At 33.1% G+C, this 18,026-nt stretch overlaps 1 protein-coding gene across 1 annotated transcript; it reads left to right on the top strand.

The window, feature by feature from the left end:
- Window positions 1-5,174: 5,174 nt before the first annotated feature.
- Window positions 5,175-8,894, top strand: LOC127846794 (tyrosinase-like protein). The gene is made up of 4 exons (XM_052378301.1): window positions 5,175-5,397; window positions 6,271-6,426; window positions 7,607-7,710; window positions 7,830-8,894. The coding sequence occupies exons 1-4, from the start codon at window positions 5,191-5,193 to the stop codon at window positions 8,713-8,715; spliced, it is 1,353 nt and encodes a 450-aa protein (XP_052234261.1). The 5' UTR covers window positions 5,175-5,190; the 3' UTR covers window positions 8,716-8,894.
- The last annotated feature ends 9,132 nt before the right edge of the window (window positions 8,895-18,026 follow it).

The raw sequence follows: 18,026 nt of genomic DNA, 5'->3' as shown, positions 1-18,026 counted from the left end.
TAAGTATCTTTGTTTCACAATGTTTTATATAAAATTATGGTATATAGCATCTATGAAGACTTTGATTGGTTTTAATAAAATATGTTGAAATAAAGTTTACCAACATGGAATAGAATTACAAAATTACATTATATATGGGTAGAAAACTAAATAGGATAAGTTGTATGTTGCTTTAAGGATATGTACCTATGGTGCAAAGTATATTTAGGGTAGGCGTACTAATTCAGCAATAAAAGCGCAAAGTGAGTATAATATATGTAATTTATTTTTTTTTGTCGCTATAAATTCATCGAGTTTTATTTACTTATTAAAATAAAAATCAAACATACATTTTCAATACTTATGAGAATAATTATTTCTCTCCAATCACGCATTTTAAACAAAGAGTTGAGCCGATGCATTTACCCCCAGTGCCAACATCGCACGTTTGATAACTGGTCGTCAGGCATTGAAATACAATGAGAATACATGCAGCATATTTTCAGGACTGATTTACTACAGATTTATAAACATCACAAAAAATCCAAAATATTAACACACAGTTAAAACACATAAGTTAAAGCCGTGCTTGTATCGCGCTATTGCTCTCGACAGGACGTTAAGCGTCGTATCAAATCACTCGTGCTTCGCGCAAACTGTGACATACACACATTATGTCTTTAGTAAAAACATTCTTCATGTGCGTCGTCCTGCTATTCCGTTAAACTATGTTTAATAATCAACAATATTTTACAACAAATAGATTTTCGTTAACAGGTAAAACAAGGACACGTTGATATGATTTAACTAGTATCAAGACAACTGTTGCGGGTGCATTATCAAGATCCACTTTGACATTATCACATCCCTAGTTAGTCAACACGATTACTTTACAAATTAATGTGCTGAATAAAATCTTGTTAATACTGAATCCGTGCGTTAAGCACGTATTATTCTTTAATATAAAATGTTTTTAATTTATAAAAAGGCGGGCCGTTCTTATTATAATTATAGATTTCTCATACAACTTGTCTTGTTCGTAGAAAAATCTATACTTGACTTTTTTATGTTGCCTTTGTTATTTAAATAATTACTCTGAAAACCTTTTCTTTTTACACACAAACTTGTTTGATGCACAATCTTCTTAAAGCGTTTCGATTGGCACCAATCAGTTTATAGGAAATATAGGCCAAAAAAGGCACCAGAGCTGATTGGTTTGCTTCACCGTTACGCTTGGAATGTATATATGTAAGCATAGTAAGTAACAATAAACTATGTGTATTGCACACTTCTAATATAAGAAGCCGCTAATCTTACATACCGCACATCTAAAGAACTGATTCGATTTCAATCGTTGCTGTCACTTTGTTACTGCTTATCTCCAGGCCGTTGCCATTCGCTCAATATCTGCTTAGAAATGTATAGATGGTTTATATTTTAAGGTGGTCGTATGTCTATAATACTGTTTGTACTTACACTTCATGACACTGTTTGGACAGAAAAGCAGACACCGGAAGATGATGCGTTACTGCTTTGCTGTGATGATAATCAGCACTATTATACATGTGTGTAAATACAGTCATGTTAGATGAATGTAATTTATTGAAACACGTGCTTAGTAAATTTCAAATACGATAACGTTTACTACAGGCTCAAACAAATTTTCGCAACCAATCAAAAATCCATTAACACTGCCGTGTACTTGTTTTAGAAGGAAACTCCTGTGACTGCAGGTTCTAACAAATATAGCAACACAATTAAAAGTCAGTTAACACTGCCGTGTGCTATTTTTAGAAGAAAACCCATACGCATTAATCTACTTCCCATCCAGTTAAATACATTAATAATCCAATTTCTAAGTATTGAACGTGTCGTCAACAAGTTACTGCTTTCTGTAGATGCGTATAATATTCTGTTTAATATATACACTCTGTTTAATTGTTCATAAATGTGTTAATGTCTAGCATACATATTTATATAAATGCCTTGTCTATTTTGACAGACAATCTTTATGATGACGCTGGCTCTGATTGCACTGATAAAATGCAGATGAAATAGGCACAACCGACATGCCTTTCGTTTCGCTTTATAAATATGTACTACTTTAACGCACTGTAATCGATATTTTGTGTTAAAGACCGAAGTTGGGTTTAAACCAAATTGCCTTGCAACAATGTCATCGGTTTTCATAATAGCAAAAACATGTAGACTCTTCAGCGCTTTAATTATTAAAAAAATTTCAAGCCGAAAACAGTTAAATAATTTATCATTTTTCTACATAAATAAGGATGTTGTAAATAATAAGAGAGTTATCTACATCAAATGAAGCTGGTTTAATTTTCTCTTTTAACCGAAGTCACTGTGGGTTTTGTCATTCCTGTTTTTGATACAGTTTGTTTTCGCATTGAAGAGTTCCCTTGCGATTTAACATCTATTCCTAACCGGACATTGCAGTTAGCGGTGACGAAAGAAGTCAAGGCTGCTCAGATCTGAAGTGCTCTCAATGAACTAGATCAGAACAGACGAGTTTTTTGTTAGAGAAAGAAGGTATATGATCAAATCTTAAATGATGTTATAAACAGGAAAACATGTTATTGTCATATCGTTTTATCATATATAAAGCTTGAATCGGAAAACCTCGCCGTTATCTTATTCTGAGAATCACCTGATAAATAACAAAACGATAGGGAACAAACTTGTTTGTCCCGATGTGTATGCTTTTTCGTTCAATGATTCACTTAAGCTTATTTAAACGTAGCAACTGAGCAACGTATGTTGTCATTTTTTCAATGTCCAGAGGAGAGTAAATATGTACACGAATATATTGCATGCATGGATTCCTCAGACCCATCCCACAGCTTATGATGCAGCTGGTGTTGTAATGGACATTCATTAACACATAATTAATCCCGTCTTAAGTAAGGATTTCATACTTATCTAACCACGCAATCAACCAAAAACATAAGCATCATGAAATCATGACTTACCATGACTATAATGATGTTTTATCTGTTGTTTTTTCCAAGTGTTTTCTTTTGTTTATTATTGATGTTGTCAGAAAATGCACTGTCTTGCAAACCACCATTTTTGTTATAAAGGCCATCTCTGCAATTTTGTAAGTTCCTTTAATTTATTTTAATACTAAGGAACGCTAATCTCGTTACACCGCATCATTACACTTAAGACCGGAATGTACTTATATTTCGGAACACAACTAACACCACAAATCTATGAAACATCTGTATGTTAATCCCAATTACTGTTTAATTATTACACAAAACTATGTGATCGATTGGGTATGTATATATATATATATATGAGATCTAGTCCTTTTTCCAACCATAGTATTTGTCGTCTAGAAATCATGCTCTCCGATACTGTCATGGTATTGTTGCAAGTAAGTTTAATTTTATTATTTAATGACCATTAGCAAAGCGAAAGATGGGTAACATTAACAAATAAAGATGAAGCTGTTATTGGTGCTAATTTGATCAAAACATAACAATAATAATAATTTCATGTAGATACAAATGTGTTATGTAACTGATTCGACTTTGTATAGCTAGAGCATTAAAAATAAAAACACCGAAATCAACACAAAACTTTACCGATATATGCTACCGTATATCTATTTACTAAAACATGTTTAACCAGTTAATAATTTTTTTTTAAATAAATATTAATTTAATTCTGAATTCAGTACATATGACTAATCAATATTATATGCACATCACAAACTGGCATTATACATAAACTTGTTAAGAAATCATTTACGAGAGATAATGTTCTTACGTTAGTTACACAACGGCATTTTTAACAATTCCAGTTTGGAAACGTGCATCGTTTAGACGTTTCTAGATTAATGTTCTTTTTAGATTTTCTTTCGGGCAAGTTAAATGTGCCTTTAGATTTTCAAACACGTTATGGATGTCCATTAGCATGTGTATCCATAGTGCCGGCCCTCGTAATGAATACATCTTAATATTTAAAGTGAACATATTAATAAACATACAAGTTTGACATGTTAATTTATAGTTAAATATGTATTCTGGGACATGACAACAAAAACTTCGTTACAATCGACAAATTATTGGCTAGCTAATAACATTCTTTAGTACAGTTTCAAAGTTACTCAAAATATTTGCCCTTCGGATTGGTTGCTAAGATTTGTTACTATGTGAATGTGATCTATACATAAATTCCTAATGGAAAAAGGAAACTCTACCTCATGTTGTTCTTAAAATATTTTAACACTGTTATCACAAATACGCGGTTTATAAAACTTAATATAAACCTACTAATTAACCATACACAAACTAGCACAATGATGTGTTACTTCATTTAAAGATGATAGAATCACCCTGCAAAAACATCATATACTTTCCAATTAAAATGAGAAATAGGAAAACAATGATCGGCATAATTGTCATTCATAAACAAGTAATTACAGTTTGTTAAAATTGAAAAAATAGCTGTTATGATATTTTAAAAATAAAACTCGTTATAATTACGATTTATGAGAAGGTCTACTTTTAATTGTGCATACATTTTCTTTGCTAAGATAAATGCTAAGTGTTTTTTTGAAGAAAGGCAAATACATTTTATGAAAGTATTTACCAAAATAAGAAGATATATTTAGAATGAAACCATATTTAAAAATTACATTAAAAGAAGGGTACGTAGTCTTAACTGTATTTTGTGGTAAATTGTATCATTATTCCCGATTTAATAAGCATAAGGCATGATATTTCATAAACCTTTCAAAACATAGATTTCCGGAATGGTATATATTTAAAGCTAAGATAGCGATTATAATCGATGTAACACACATTATGCAAACTAAATAGTGTCTTGTTCATTTAATAAAATGATAGGAAGCTCACCCTACAATAAAAAGTATATGGTAAGCAAACGATAGTGGTGCTGGTCGTGTGAGCTAGAAAGAAACACCATTTAACGCATTTAGGTTTGCATATACGTTTTTTATCTAGATTGTCTTTAATGAGTTAACACTTCAAGCCTTAACATATAGTCCGAGTGTAGTTGCATATTAACAGCTTATCCAAATCACTTAATAATAGTTAAACTAGTAAACACAGACATTTATAGTGTAAAAATAAACCTTATTAATTTTCAAAAATATATGTTCAGATCATCATGGTGCTGACGTGCGTTATATCGATAACAAATGCTGCTCCGGTCGAAAATGGTATGCCATCAGAGATCGCCAACTGTATAAACAGACTAACGCCTGTAGTTAACACCACGGATGCGAAGAAAGTGCCCGGACTTGGAACGCCACAGGATGTCTACCTGTATTGTCTCCAGCAGTTCGTGTGGAGAGCGGACATGGTGCGATGGGAGGACTACGACATAACTAAGAAAGACAAGGACTTCGTCAACGGCCTTCTTGCATCTGTAGGCATAATCGCTTACACACTATCTGACTGTCTGTAAATTTTAAATTATAACCAATCTCAAATCCACGTGCATCAACGCTTTAAGTTCACTTTTTAGGACAATTAAGGACAAAACGACATGATTTTTATCAATACTTATTTAGGAGCTCCTAAACAATAACTATTTTTACCGATTTGTTTAATTCACACTGCATGTGGAACTCTGCTGTCTTGAAAATTATCCGCCATACACGACCACGTGGTAATATAATAGGATTGTTTGACAATTTCAAAGAGTTAAGTAAAATTTATAATGCATCACCTTGTTAATATTTGTGTATAGAATGGGTTTTGAGGTCAATTGTCATTCCCATAAATATATTTATTTTAATAGTAATATATTTATTTAAATATGTTTCGTCGTATTACTGAAAACAAATCTTGATAGGACAAAAACGGAGGAATAACAATATATAATTGCATAAATCCACATCTCATATCTGACCTAACTGTCCTATGAAACAAATATAAGATTGATTATATTGAGTGTGAGTAATAAGCCTTTACATCCAAGCTGGTCGGGCATTTAATACCCTGTGTGTTTAATCCTCCAGAGATTTATTACGTTGATCTGGAATTGTAAGCAAATGACATTGGTTTTTAAATACTGTCAACGTAAAAGGATAATGCCGATACGCGTATTTATTGCATTCCATGGTGCCCAACATTTTGCAATAACGCTGATCTTATTTATGTTTTCAAATTGGTCATTTGCCTTGCATAAATGACAAAACCAACTGAACTTTTTATCCTGAAAGACTATGTTGAAAAAGATACAATATTTAAAATAGTAAAATATTCGTTTTAAATTTGCCAAAATGTCCTCAATTAGATGATGAATCCAACAGGGGAGACCAACTCAAGAAACAAGCGTCAAGTTGGCGTCTTCAACCCTCCAGTGACAGGTTTCCGCATCCGAAGGGAATACAGAGTTTTAAACGACACAGAAAGAAACGCGTTTCATAGTGTATTGCGAACAATGAAAACGGTATGGTCATAACCATTACATGGTCCCGATTAGCTGATTTGCTTTCGTTACAAACGGGCCAAATAATGCCGCCTACTATGTTTTCAAAAGAATGCAAAGAAGGCATAATCTAACACCGTAACATGTATTAAATATGTTATGTTCAAGACGTCCCCGATCTAAATCAGTTAAAGTGTTATATATGTGCTATAAGAAAGCTCAAGCTAGTATAACAATTACATATTTAAAAAAATGTTTTTGTACAGCTTTCCAATAAATTTGGTCAACTTATTGTATATATTAAAGACCGAAAAAAAAACACACAAGCGGTTATCGATTTCCCATTCTTGCTTCAAACGTACGATATATATCAAAAAGGACTCACCGAACAATAACCCTGAAATGCTTCGAAATGCTTTGGACTGCGTTTCAAAAAATGCACATACATCACACCATTAATTTGCTATTAACGCCGATTAAGTCATATATTAAGCCGACTGGCTCAGTTCGTAGAGTGCTGGTCTACAAATTCAAAACTTGCGGGATCGATTCCCGGCTCGCCCTCGTTTGTGTCGTGATCGGGTCTGACGATTAAATACATGTACTTTTGACAAAGGCAACCACGCGATAGCGTATAAATGGAAACAGAAAAAAAACACCATTCATGATATTCATAAGAACAAGGATATGTTTAGCTTGACATCGATACCGACACGTCTTCTAATGCATGTTACTTGCCCAAGTAAGTGTCTATAAGGCGTTTGTATTCCTACATAATAGTAGGAAATCAGCATGTTCAGCTCGTTTAACCATCAGCAATCGTTAGAGAGCAAAAACTAGAACTATGGGCAACTTTCCTAGTCTAATTCTATTCATTGCATTGTTTTAGTAGTATAAACCGCAACAGGTCGTATGTTTATCTGCGAATATATACCGAGCAAATTTTCTGTCAAACTCGGTTAATTTATATCGAAGGTTCTCGAAAGAAGCTAATTCTTATCTGAAATATGTTTGCTAAATATCGTAGACGATAGCATTAAAACCCAATATGTTCGGACCAACGCTATAAAGCGATATGTATTGCGTGTTCAAAATTGTTCACCAAGCATCGAATGTATAGTTCATGAAAGAAACTACTGACCTCGTTTGTTTGTTTATGTATGATCATATTCACTTTTTATATTGTATTTTATTGTTTCAGAATGGGGAGTATGACATGTTCGCAAATCTCCACATGGGCGGTGTATCAACTTCTGCCCACGGGGGTCCGAACTTTTTCGGGTGGCACAGAGTATATCTAGTTTTGTACGGAACTATAATATTAAATTTACGATGCAAAAATCCTTATATAAAACGTCATTGCCATCTTTAACGTTTCCGTCATTAAAATTATGTTCATGAATGTGGTACATTAATTATTCAAGGTTAGAGGAAGCTATGCGAAGAATTGACAGAACAGTTTCCCTCCCATACTGGGACTCAACGCTCGACTTTGAAATGGACAATCCAGCAAACACAATCTTGTTCTCAACGGAGTTTTTGGGAAACGGATACGGATTTGTCACCACGGGACCATTCGCCAACTGGACAACCTCACAAGGTCAGTTAAGAAGGAATATAGCCGGCGGCAGTCGTCTGATGACTAGAAATGCTATCAATTTGATCTTGACGCGTTGCCGGACTCGCCAAATATCTCGCCCTACTGCCACTGCGACATACGACCTTGAGTTAGAACACGGAGGCCCTCATGTTTGGGTCGGTGGACAGATGCAGGGTTTAAACACAGCCGCCCACGACCCCATATTTTTCCTCCATCACGCATTTATAGACAATATATGGGAAAGGTTCCGCGTCCGCCAATCATCTGCATGTGGAGTAAATCCTAGCATTGATTATCCATCAGCTACTGGCCAACATGCCCCAAATAGAATAATGGACGGAATACCAGAATACAGAAATATTGATGGTTATAGCAACTACTGGACTACTAATTGGTTTAACTACGAACCTGCTCTGAGTTGTCCGTCGTGTGGCGCATCTCCCTATATAAGATGCAACACGGCCCGCAATGTGTGCGTGTCCATTGCACGTACACTTGTTCCACAAGAAGGAGCCCTAGTGGGTGGAACTTTAGCGTTCTCCCCTGCTGAAACGGCATCATCGATTGATGCAGTTGAAGCAAGAGAACTGGAAGCAATTCTCGACGTCGGTCCAGTTTTCGCAGCCCCTCCCGCTGAACCCAGAACGCAGAGGGGTCAGATGGCCCGCATGGCAGAAGCGGCCCGCTTAGGAAACGCCAGTCGTCCTTAGAAAAGGGCGATACCGTAGTTCTACGTTCATATTATTGCATGGTACATTAGTACTTCAATGTACAACTTTACGTTCTTCTTGGTGCAATGGAATATATTGCATCATATATACACAGAGTGTACTATTATTGTTCATTCGTAAAATAAAATGTAAAGCACTAAAATTATTCCTTTTAATATCAGAGAGGCATTGTGAAGATACAATGTGATGTATTTTCAACAACAAAAAACATATGTTTAAAATAATATATTTGGAGCGAATGATTTTCAATGGCTGATGAAAGACAGGGGGGGGGCGTTAAAGTTAAACATCACTACATTTTTTATATTCCAACAACAACTGGTAGGTGCTTCGCTTGGGTATTACAATAACAGCACACATGGCGGTAAATTATGTAACTGGCTCTTATGTGAAACTGAAATATTGTATCATAAAATATGTACAAGAAAAATAAAATTGAAGAAGCAAAATTAACTTAATTTGCATAGATTATACAGTGTATGATGTACTCATTAGAAGATCAACTATATGCTTTATCGATGTTAGGCTTTACTAGAAAGAACATGACATTGAAAACAAACTTACGTTTGAGGAAGTTTAATATCTCTGTTTGGAACTGATAATTGCTTTTAAGTAGATGGGATTACTAAATCATAAAAATATAATTTTCATGTAAAGTACTCACGCTAAATCAAATTGTAGCCGAGAGGAGCGCTTCTGCGCATCTGCGCAACGGATGCGTATATTTATTTAAGTAATAGTAAAAAACGGCAGAACTTAAGCATATGCATACTTTCCCTGGGATAGCAAAGTCGATCAAAGCGGAGTACTTGTTGTACTAAAGTTGACAACTGGAAACAGCTATTACGTAATCCTAGGTATATTTGAAGCATTTAAACTACACACCATTCCCAATTATGTGTCAAAGCCGGAATTTTACTTTCTAAATCCAGCTATACGGATTTTTCTTTACTGAGCTAGCTGTGTTTGTTTGCTTATATTTCCTGTAAATGAAGAAGTTTTATGAACGGGCATGAATTTGAGTTACAAAACGTAATGATTTGAACAATGTTGATTTTACAAGTATCATTACATTAATCTATATTTTAGCATTTTCTTGAGCATGAGTTGAACATTTTTTTCAGGATCGATAATTAGGTTGTTTGAACATTGTTATTTTGTATAACTTTGCACAGTTTCCAAAATAAAAAGTAATTATCGTAGTGTTTTTGGTAATTGGGAATAAGTCTGACCTTGCCGGTCGTTTAAACTTAACACAGAGATGACGTCTCCAGCCAATTTTAAGTCAAATATTAAATTCTTATTAAGTACGTTAAACTTTATATTTGTTAATGAAGACGATGACTGGATATTCCTTAATTGTTGTGTTCAAGGCAATTATACGTGAGTCATTATTTATGTATATTTCGGGAATGTTATTTCTATGAAATCTCGATTTTTAATTTCACGTGGGCCGTTACAATTATAATTTAGGAAAATAATTTTCACTCATTAATCTTATATTAACAACCTGATGTTTACACCATCAGATTGGTGTTGAAGTTCTGAAATAACATTGATTAAAACCACAACTGGGCGTATTAACATCATCTATTATAGCCATTGGTTCACGCGAACATGTTTAGAACAACTAACTTTAAAAGATATGCATTGTCCCAAAAACAAATCAAATATTTAATATATTTCCCTAAGGTGAGAGATGTTACAAATTACCATAACCATGTCAATATAAAACGCCTGACACGTACAACAACTACATATCTGTTCGAAGTATACTAGTGGCAGACGGTGAACTGTTGTGTTTTTATTTCTTAATGTATACAAATTGATCATGAGCGCCGACACAATAGTGATTATAAAGGCGTATATTGACGCAGAAAACAGACGACAAACCTCTAGCATACCAATATCGCATATCACGCAAAATCAATATCTCACTTTTTTTAATATCATCATTCGTCGAAACAAAGCATCATAATATTTATATTTGATGATTACACTGTCACTCTGTCGTTTCCATGTATAGGGCTAAAGTTTATTTGTTTTTGTTTTTACAAAAGATCACAAAATTAAAAAAAAATCGTTTGTTTCGGAATTGTTATGGGTACAACCGATGTATTGCTTAAAACACATTAACAAGGAGCGTGGAAACAACAGCATTAAAAAAACAATTTCCCCGCTTAGTACCATGCGACACCTTAAGTCTAACTGCTGCTGGAAAATGCAAACAAAACTGTTTCCAGATGTCGCAGTGACAGATTAGTGTAAACTAATCGAACGTGAGCTTTTCCTCCTGAAATATCTCCTGGTAGGAGTGCAAGACGAATCGTTATGTTCTACTTTATTTTATTTAGATTGCACTTCAACTATTGCAAGTTCTACTTATCACGCGAAAAAAAGATAAATAATCTTATGGATCAGCATATAAGCAATAAACACCACAATGTTATTAGATCCTTAAATACGCTTTGTATTTATCTTATTGCGGCTATAACACATTTCCGCTTAATACTTGTTCAAAATTTGTTTGCTCCTGTTATGTTTATCCCGAATAATACCTTACAATATGTGACGTCTTATGAAAGTACTTACTCTGCAATTAACCTAACTTTAACTTCTAAATGAACCATGCATATACATGTAATTGGCTTACAGGAATGATATAACCGTTGTACAAGAGTGGATGACAGATGGTGTGCAGGAAATACTGCCTTGTCGGATGCCTTGTCGGATGCGATCGATTTTGACCGACAATAATAAATATTGCAACGATAAATTCCGACAACGAATTAACGGTATCATATATGAATGAAACATAGTTTGTTGTAGCATATATATTTTTAATTATTTTAATCTATACTACTTTAAACCAATAATAAAATTACATATGTACAAAGTACCGGATTTAATGAATTTGTTTTATCACCTTAGTGTCAATTTTTGTTTTAGAATCCTTAATCTGAAGTTGTGTGAATACATTTTAAGATATCACTAAGTTGTTGACCTTTATTTAATCTATAAAATGCCCTCATCAGAGCCAGCTAAACATCTATATTTCACCGCCATTTTTTGTGTCGATTGTTTTAAACGTTAACAAATTAAAATCACTTACAGATTCAGCTTCTTTTTTTTAAATGCTAAAGATGCCCATAATTTTGTATAAAACTTCGGTCAAATGTAAATTCCTGTTAAGCTACATAATAAGTAAAATACTTAATTGGTCTTGTTGTGTAAAAAAACAAGTATCAAATACATATATGAGTTATATATATAACGTCGTTTATTTATTTATTTATTTATTTATTTTTTTTTTTTTGTCAGTTAACCATATACTCAAAGATCAACGATGACGAAAATAATACTATTTCGCATTGATTATTTAAACATAGCAAACACAAAATATTTAAAGTAGTATTGGTTATACTAGTTGTAGTAGTAGCAGTAGTTGTAGTAGTAACAGCCGTTGAAGAAGTAATCGTGATAGTTAAAGTAGTAGCAATAGCAGTTGTAGAATGAATACGAAGCAATAGTATTATAATAGTATTATAAGTAGCAATTACATTACTAGAATAATAGTTAGGAGAACTAGTTATTGTTGTACCTGCAGTAGACGAAGTAGTAGAATAATAAGTAGTAGTTAATCTTTGTTGTTGTAGCAACAACATCAGTAGAAGAAGTAGCAGTGCTAAAACTAGTTATTGTTATTGTTTTTGTGTTTGTTGTTGTTTTTATAGTAGCAGTATTTGGGGGTAGTAGTTTCGGTAGCAACATTTTAAGTAATAATAATAGTAGTAGTAGAGGAAGTTATTGTTGGTGTAATAGTAGTAGTGGAAATTATAATGCAAGTAGTATGAGGAGGAGGAGGAGCATCAGCACTTGTAATTGTAGAATAAGAAGAAGTTATTGTCATATCAGAATATAAAAGTTGACGAAGCAATAATTTAAGTAATGTTAGAAGCATTAGAGTTTTAACCAAATAATTTACCTTTCTAGCAGTACTTAAAAATTGTATAGCTTTTTACATAGCTTCCACAGGAAAGGAATATCCGTCCGGAATATTAGGACAACATAGTGACAAGGAAATTCCATGCCTACACATGTATACTTAGAGAATGTTGCCGGGATGTCAAACAACCCTGCGGCAAACTTGAATATGATTACAACAAAGGGACATGCTTTATACCTTTAAACCATATGCACTCGTTAATAAATGTTAAATAAAACGGTAATGTCATTACGGGTCCGTTTGTTAAAGCGGGCAGTGTTGATGTCATCCGGTTTGTCCACCGGGAGGGCTGGAGATCGAGTATGTTTGCCGCCTTACAGCACTGAAGATATATGTATCAACAGCTATGCATGCCCGCATATGTTACCAAAACATATGTAATTTAATAATGTATCAGACGAATTAATAATGTATCAGACGTATGCTATAGTATGGAATGTTGGTACATTAATTTCATGGTGTAATTATAAAGCTTCAACTCTTCATCGGTTATCTGGAAAACAAAAGTCTATAACTAGCATAGCGTTAAATACGCAATTATCTTGCTACGCTTCAAATTATAATGCTATAATATTTATGCATGTATATTATGTCAAATTGCGTCTCGTTTCTATCGTCTTCCTATATGAATAAACGTTCGTTACAGTGAATAAGTGTCCCGCCGTAATACAGACGGTTAATCATAATGACACAGTATCCGATAAGTGCCAAGCCTATGCGGACTGTGGCGATGGGGAGCTTTGTTAGACTTCAACGTGTGAAAAACATTGCAAGGGTCCTGGCTTTCCTGACTAAGATTATCGAGTAAATCAAATTACTTATTCCACATTTTTAATAAACGTTGCTCGTTTTCATGTTTCTCTGTTTTCAACAGAATCCTAATGTTTTGATATATACCAACGTTAATGCACTACTTTCCTATAACCTGATAAGATGAATAAATACAATAACCATATACAAATCAAAACGTGTTATTGGGTAGGATATTATATAAATACTATATAACACCATCAATCTTTATAAAAAATTTATAGGAATGTAATCAACTCAATGTTGAGATAACGTGTCTTGCGTCCTTTGTTGACAACATTAATTGGGCAAAACGGTTTCTCTACTAAACATTATCATAGTTATATTCTCATCTAACGTTTTTTTAAATTGAAAATATGAAATTTAAAAAGTTCTAGAACGACTTAGAATTTGATATCAATACATTTTCCAAAAACATATAGCTTATGAAAGGTCATTAAATGTGCATCTTTATAAAATTGCAATAACATCTTATTCCAAGATAATGCGTATTTTAAGGGTGACCAACCTAATTACATTTGAGAGAATTTCATTCAGGAACCTAATGATCTAACAATACTAAGGTATTTTGTCACAAGCATTATAATGAGGTTTTAATATTCCAATCGCTGACCAGAAATATGTGCTTCCTTTTCTGATACTTGATAAGGGATGATCAGCATTATTCCAACGAAATATAATGTTTTTACTTCCTGAAATCGTCTCAATAATATGATACAGCAAACAACAATCAAACCGGTTTTCCTGTTTTAACTATATTAATGAAAACGATATGACAAAAAACCTAGTGCACAATACTTTTTTAATGGAATAATTTATGTATCTTGTAAAACAAATGAAATTATATATGCGTAATGCAAACGTTTTGTTAAGGGATGTCTTCGTTATTAGAAGCGACATTTATATTGGCAGGTCCTTCATTTGAGCTTTCAACAAAATCATTATATATGGTACAAAATGTGTTATAAAGTAAACACACAAACATATTAATTCAGAACTTAGTTTAAATAATAGTACAATCTAGGGATTGATGCAATGGTATAAGTGTGTTATTTCGTAATAACCAAGTAGTATCAACGCCTAAGACAAAAACATTTAAATCAGGACCATTTAATTAGAAATCCTATTCAGATACAAAAGATAATAAAATGTACTTGCTTACCCCGTTCGATGTTTAACACTAATCGTCCCCTCAAACGGTGCCCATCAAGGCATGATCGTGTACCATCTTTTTCAGCACACGTCGTTATTTAAAATACTGTTTTTATTTCGGCCTATCCTTTTCAAAAGCAGAGAATTGTCTCCATAATCTTAATTGAACGACCCAGTTAATATGCTGTAGGCATTCAACAAATGCCTATGGCATTATCTTTCAGCCACAACTGCCGTTACGGGAAAGACAAACCGCGATGCTGTAAAAGTTTAATTGCACTGATACAATTTTTGCATTTTGTAATTATTATGTAATTAATAACAAAACAACACATATAGATGACCTAAAATGCTTAACGGACGATGCATACATGTATTGTAATTTTTATACAAACACAAAAGCAACACACATGGATCATGAATGTACACGAATTTCACTTTCATGGTAACATCATAACAAATACATCTGATGGCTAGAGGTTATGACTTTACTAATGTATTCAACTTAAATTGAGTAGATCGAATAGTCTCATTGCCGTTAGTACTTATAATTACATGCATAGGTCCAAACGTTAACACTGAACAACCAGAATGCGTGCTCATACATTCTAGCAAAAGTTCGTTGTAATGGTGTGTGCTTTTATAGAGATTAAGTCCTTTGAATGAGTCAGACAATGAGTTTGTATTGCTATATCTGATGCAAATTGACGTATAGATAATGGCCTTAAAATGTCAATATTGTGGTTAATACAGAATACCCTGTGTATGTATTGGCTATTGACAACGTTATAGAGTATAGAAGGTTAGTACTCAAGGTTAAACAGTAACTGACAATACACACGGTTAACCATCTGACGAATTTTTCGGGTGACAGTGCTCATGTTCAGGCCCACCAGTCATTGTTTTAGTCTGTGTTATTTCTAATATAGTTAAAGAATGTAAATGCCATTGGCACATTTTATGATCACAATACTGCATATTGGTTTCATGGAGCTTCATTATCAACAAAGCATAATTCAGAAACGTAAGTAATATGTTTATTGTAAGTATTAAATCCTCAGTTTTAGCAACCTCTTTTATCTCCAATAAACCCTAGTTCACTGCGCATATGTTTTGTATCCGTGTAAGGAGTTAATACGATTAGTTATAAGTGATACAGACAGAACTTGGTAAATGTATAATTAAAATTTTCGGCCAGCATTTTTAAGCATAAATAGCGTACGATAAAGTGCCCCCTCCAGCTCCTAACAAATTGCGGTTTCTTTTCGATGAAAAGACGATGAAATACCGAATTCGTTTTGAAACACTTTCATAGCCTTTTTTTCATACAAATTATTCAACACATGTCAGTCATGATATATAACATATTTATACACATATTGAAGTCAACGATTATGGTACATAATTTTAGGCTTTTACTGATATACATTCTTATTAATTTCTTTTCCGTACATATTGATTTATTTTCATACATAATGTATGAGAGAGTAAGAATTTAGTAGACATTAACACTTTACTGTTGTTGTGCACTATTTTAAGTTAAACTCAGACAGCTATATTGTGAGATGGTTCGGAACCTCTCGCATAATTTTCGTGGAAATTTTAAATATTTAACAGATAAAGGTTCAAAATATAATGATGTTTAAACATGTTTTTATACAGATTAAGCAGAAATATTCGGCTATATTGTTCATTGAAGCGGAACTGTAAACACCTGTTTAGTAGAAGAGTCCTACGGAAAATTTCAGTAAATTGTAATGGTGGATGGCCAAGAATCAATATTCAGGTTTTGCCAAACTGTATAGCCGCTGACGTAAATAGTATTCAAACAAACAACACGTATTACATTCAAACACTCTCTGCTTGATATTGAATTATTAATATGTGCCATGTCAGGTTGGTAAGACGAATAAACTTATATTAACAAAAGATCACATGCATTCATATATACTATGTACAAACATATCAAACATACAATAACGAAGTGCATATCTTCTGAAATATATGCCACATAGTAAACCGCTTTAAATATTAAATATTGCTGTCGATTTGTGTGTGTGTTTGTGTGATTCTCACAATATGAAACAGACATCTACAAACAAATTTGCTTTCGTGCAATAGGATATTGATAATCTTTCTAAAACGAAAACAACATACTTATGTTCATTCGTTTGTTGAAAGCTTCGAGAAGCTTCTCAGCTCTATCAAATTGTTAGCACTTAAACCGGTTTACATGTACACACTCAATTATATGCAAATTCCCTTCCATAGCGGTGATTCAAGTTGTAAAAAATGTACGTTTATTGTTTGGTTTCTGTTATAAAATTCAATTTTTCTCGTTATAGAGTTTCTGGAGTTGTATTGTTTTCTAAATGGAATCAACACGCAGATGTATTAGCGATGGTATTGTTTAAAGGAAAATTTATGATTAATAATATTTTTAAAGTAAAATTTATGATTATTAATATCAAAACAGTCATAGTTGTTTATGTTTAGTTCATATGTGAACACCTGAACATGTTGAACTTTGGTAATTTCCTTGTTTTATAACAGTCAGACCATAGTAAAGCATGATTACTCATGATCAAATACGACCAGAGTCTAAGTCAGAGCGAACACCATAGTCATCGATGTTTTAACCACGTTTAACCGTGATAAAACTGTAGTCAATGTTAGCTTCTGACCGGTTTATTTAATACGAACGTTAAAGAAGGTTACATATATATATGTTGACAAGGCATTCCTTTTTAATATATCGTTCTATTTACTTGTTCTTATAGTTCTAAACAAGTCATATTACATAGTTTTTCGAGTTAAGTTTTCTCCGGTTTTTAGTTGATTTTTTTTCATAATTAAATCAAATCAACAAAAGTCTACTTGCATCTCAACATTACCGAGTTCATTGATGTTTAACACAAAACTACAGACAAATTTCGGCACTGATCTAAGGAGAAAAGTATAAACACACGTCTTTTCTTTTCATCATATAATCACGAAATTGCATTATGCCTTTAAACGCCTCGCAATAAAATACCTTTTCGAAAACCGAGATCGTTCTTTAAAGCAAACTGAATCTAAGACATATCAAAACACTCGTTTGCGTCTGTTTTTTATCAGACATACCAAAATAAAGCACCGTGATCATCAGTTTGAATAAACAATACATATATTTCAATCTTTTAAACATATATTTTAGAGAATAATTTCCTGTGTATTATAATTATTTACTCGATTTTACGAAACACATAAAGAAAACGTTCTTTTTTAAATTGCCTTATAACCTTAAGCTCTGTGTATTTGCATGTGTGTAGGGTATTTTGTT

This window comes from Dreissena polymorpha, chromosome 9 (assembly GCF_020536995.1).
Source record: "Dreissena polymorpha isolate Duluth1 chromosome 9, UMN_Dpol_1.0, whole genome shotgun sequence".
In the NCBI taxonomy this organism is placed as follows: Eukaryota; Metazoa; Mollusca; class Bivalvia; order Myida; family Dreissenidae; genus Dreissena; species Dreissena polymorpha.
The sequence above is the reverse complement of the archived record's forward strand: the minus strand, read 5'-3'. Positions and strand labels throughout refer to the sequence as shown.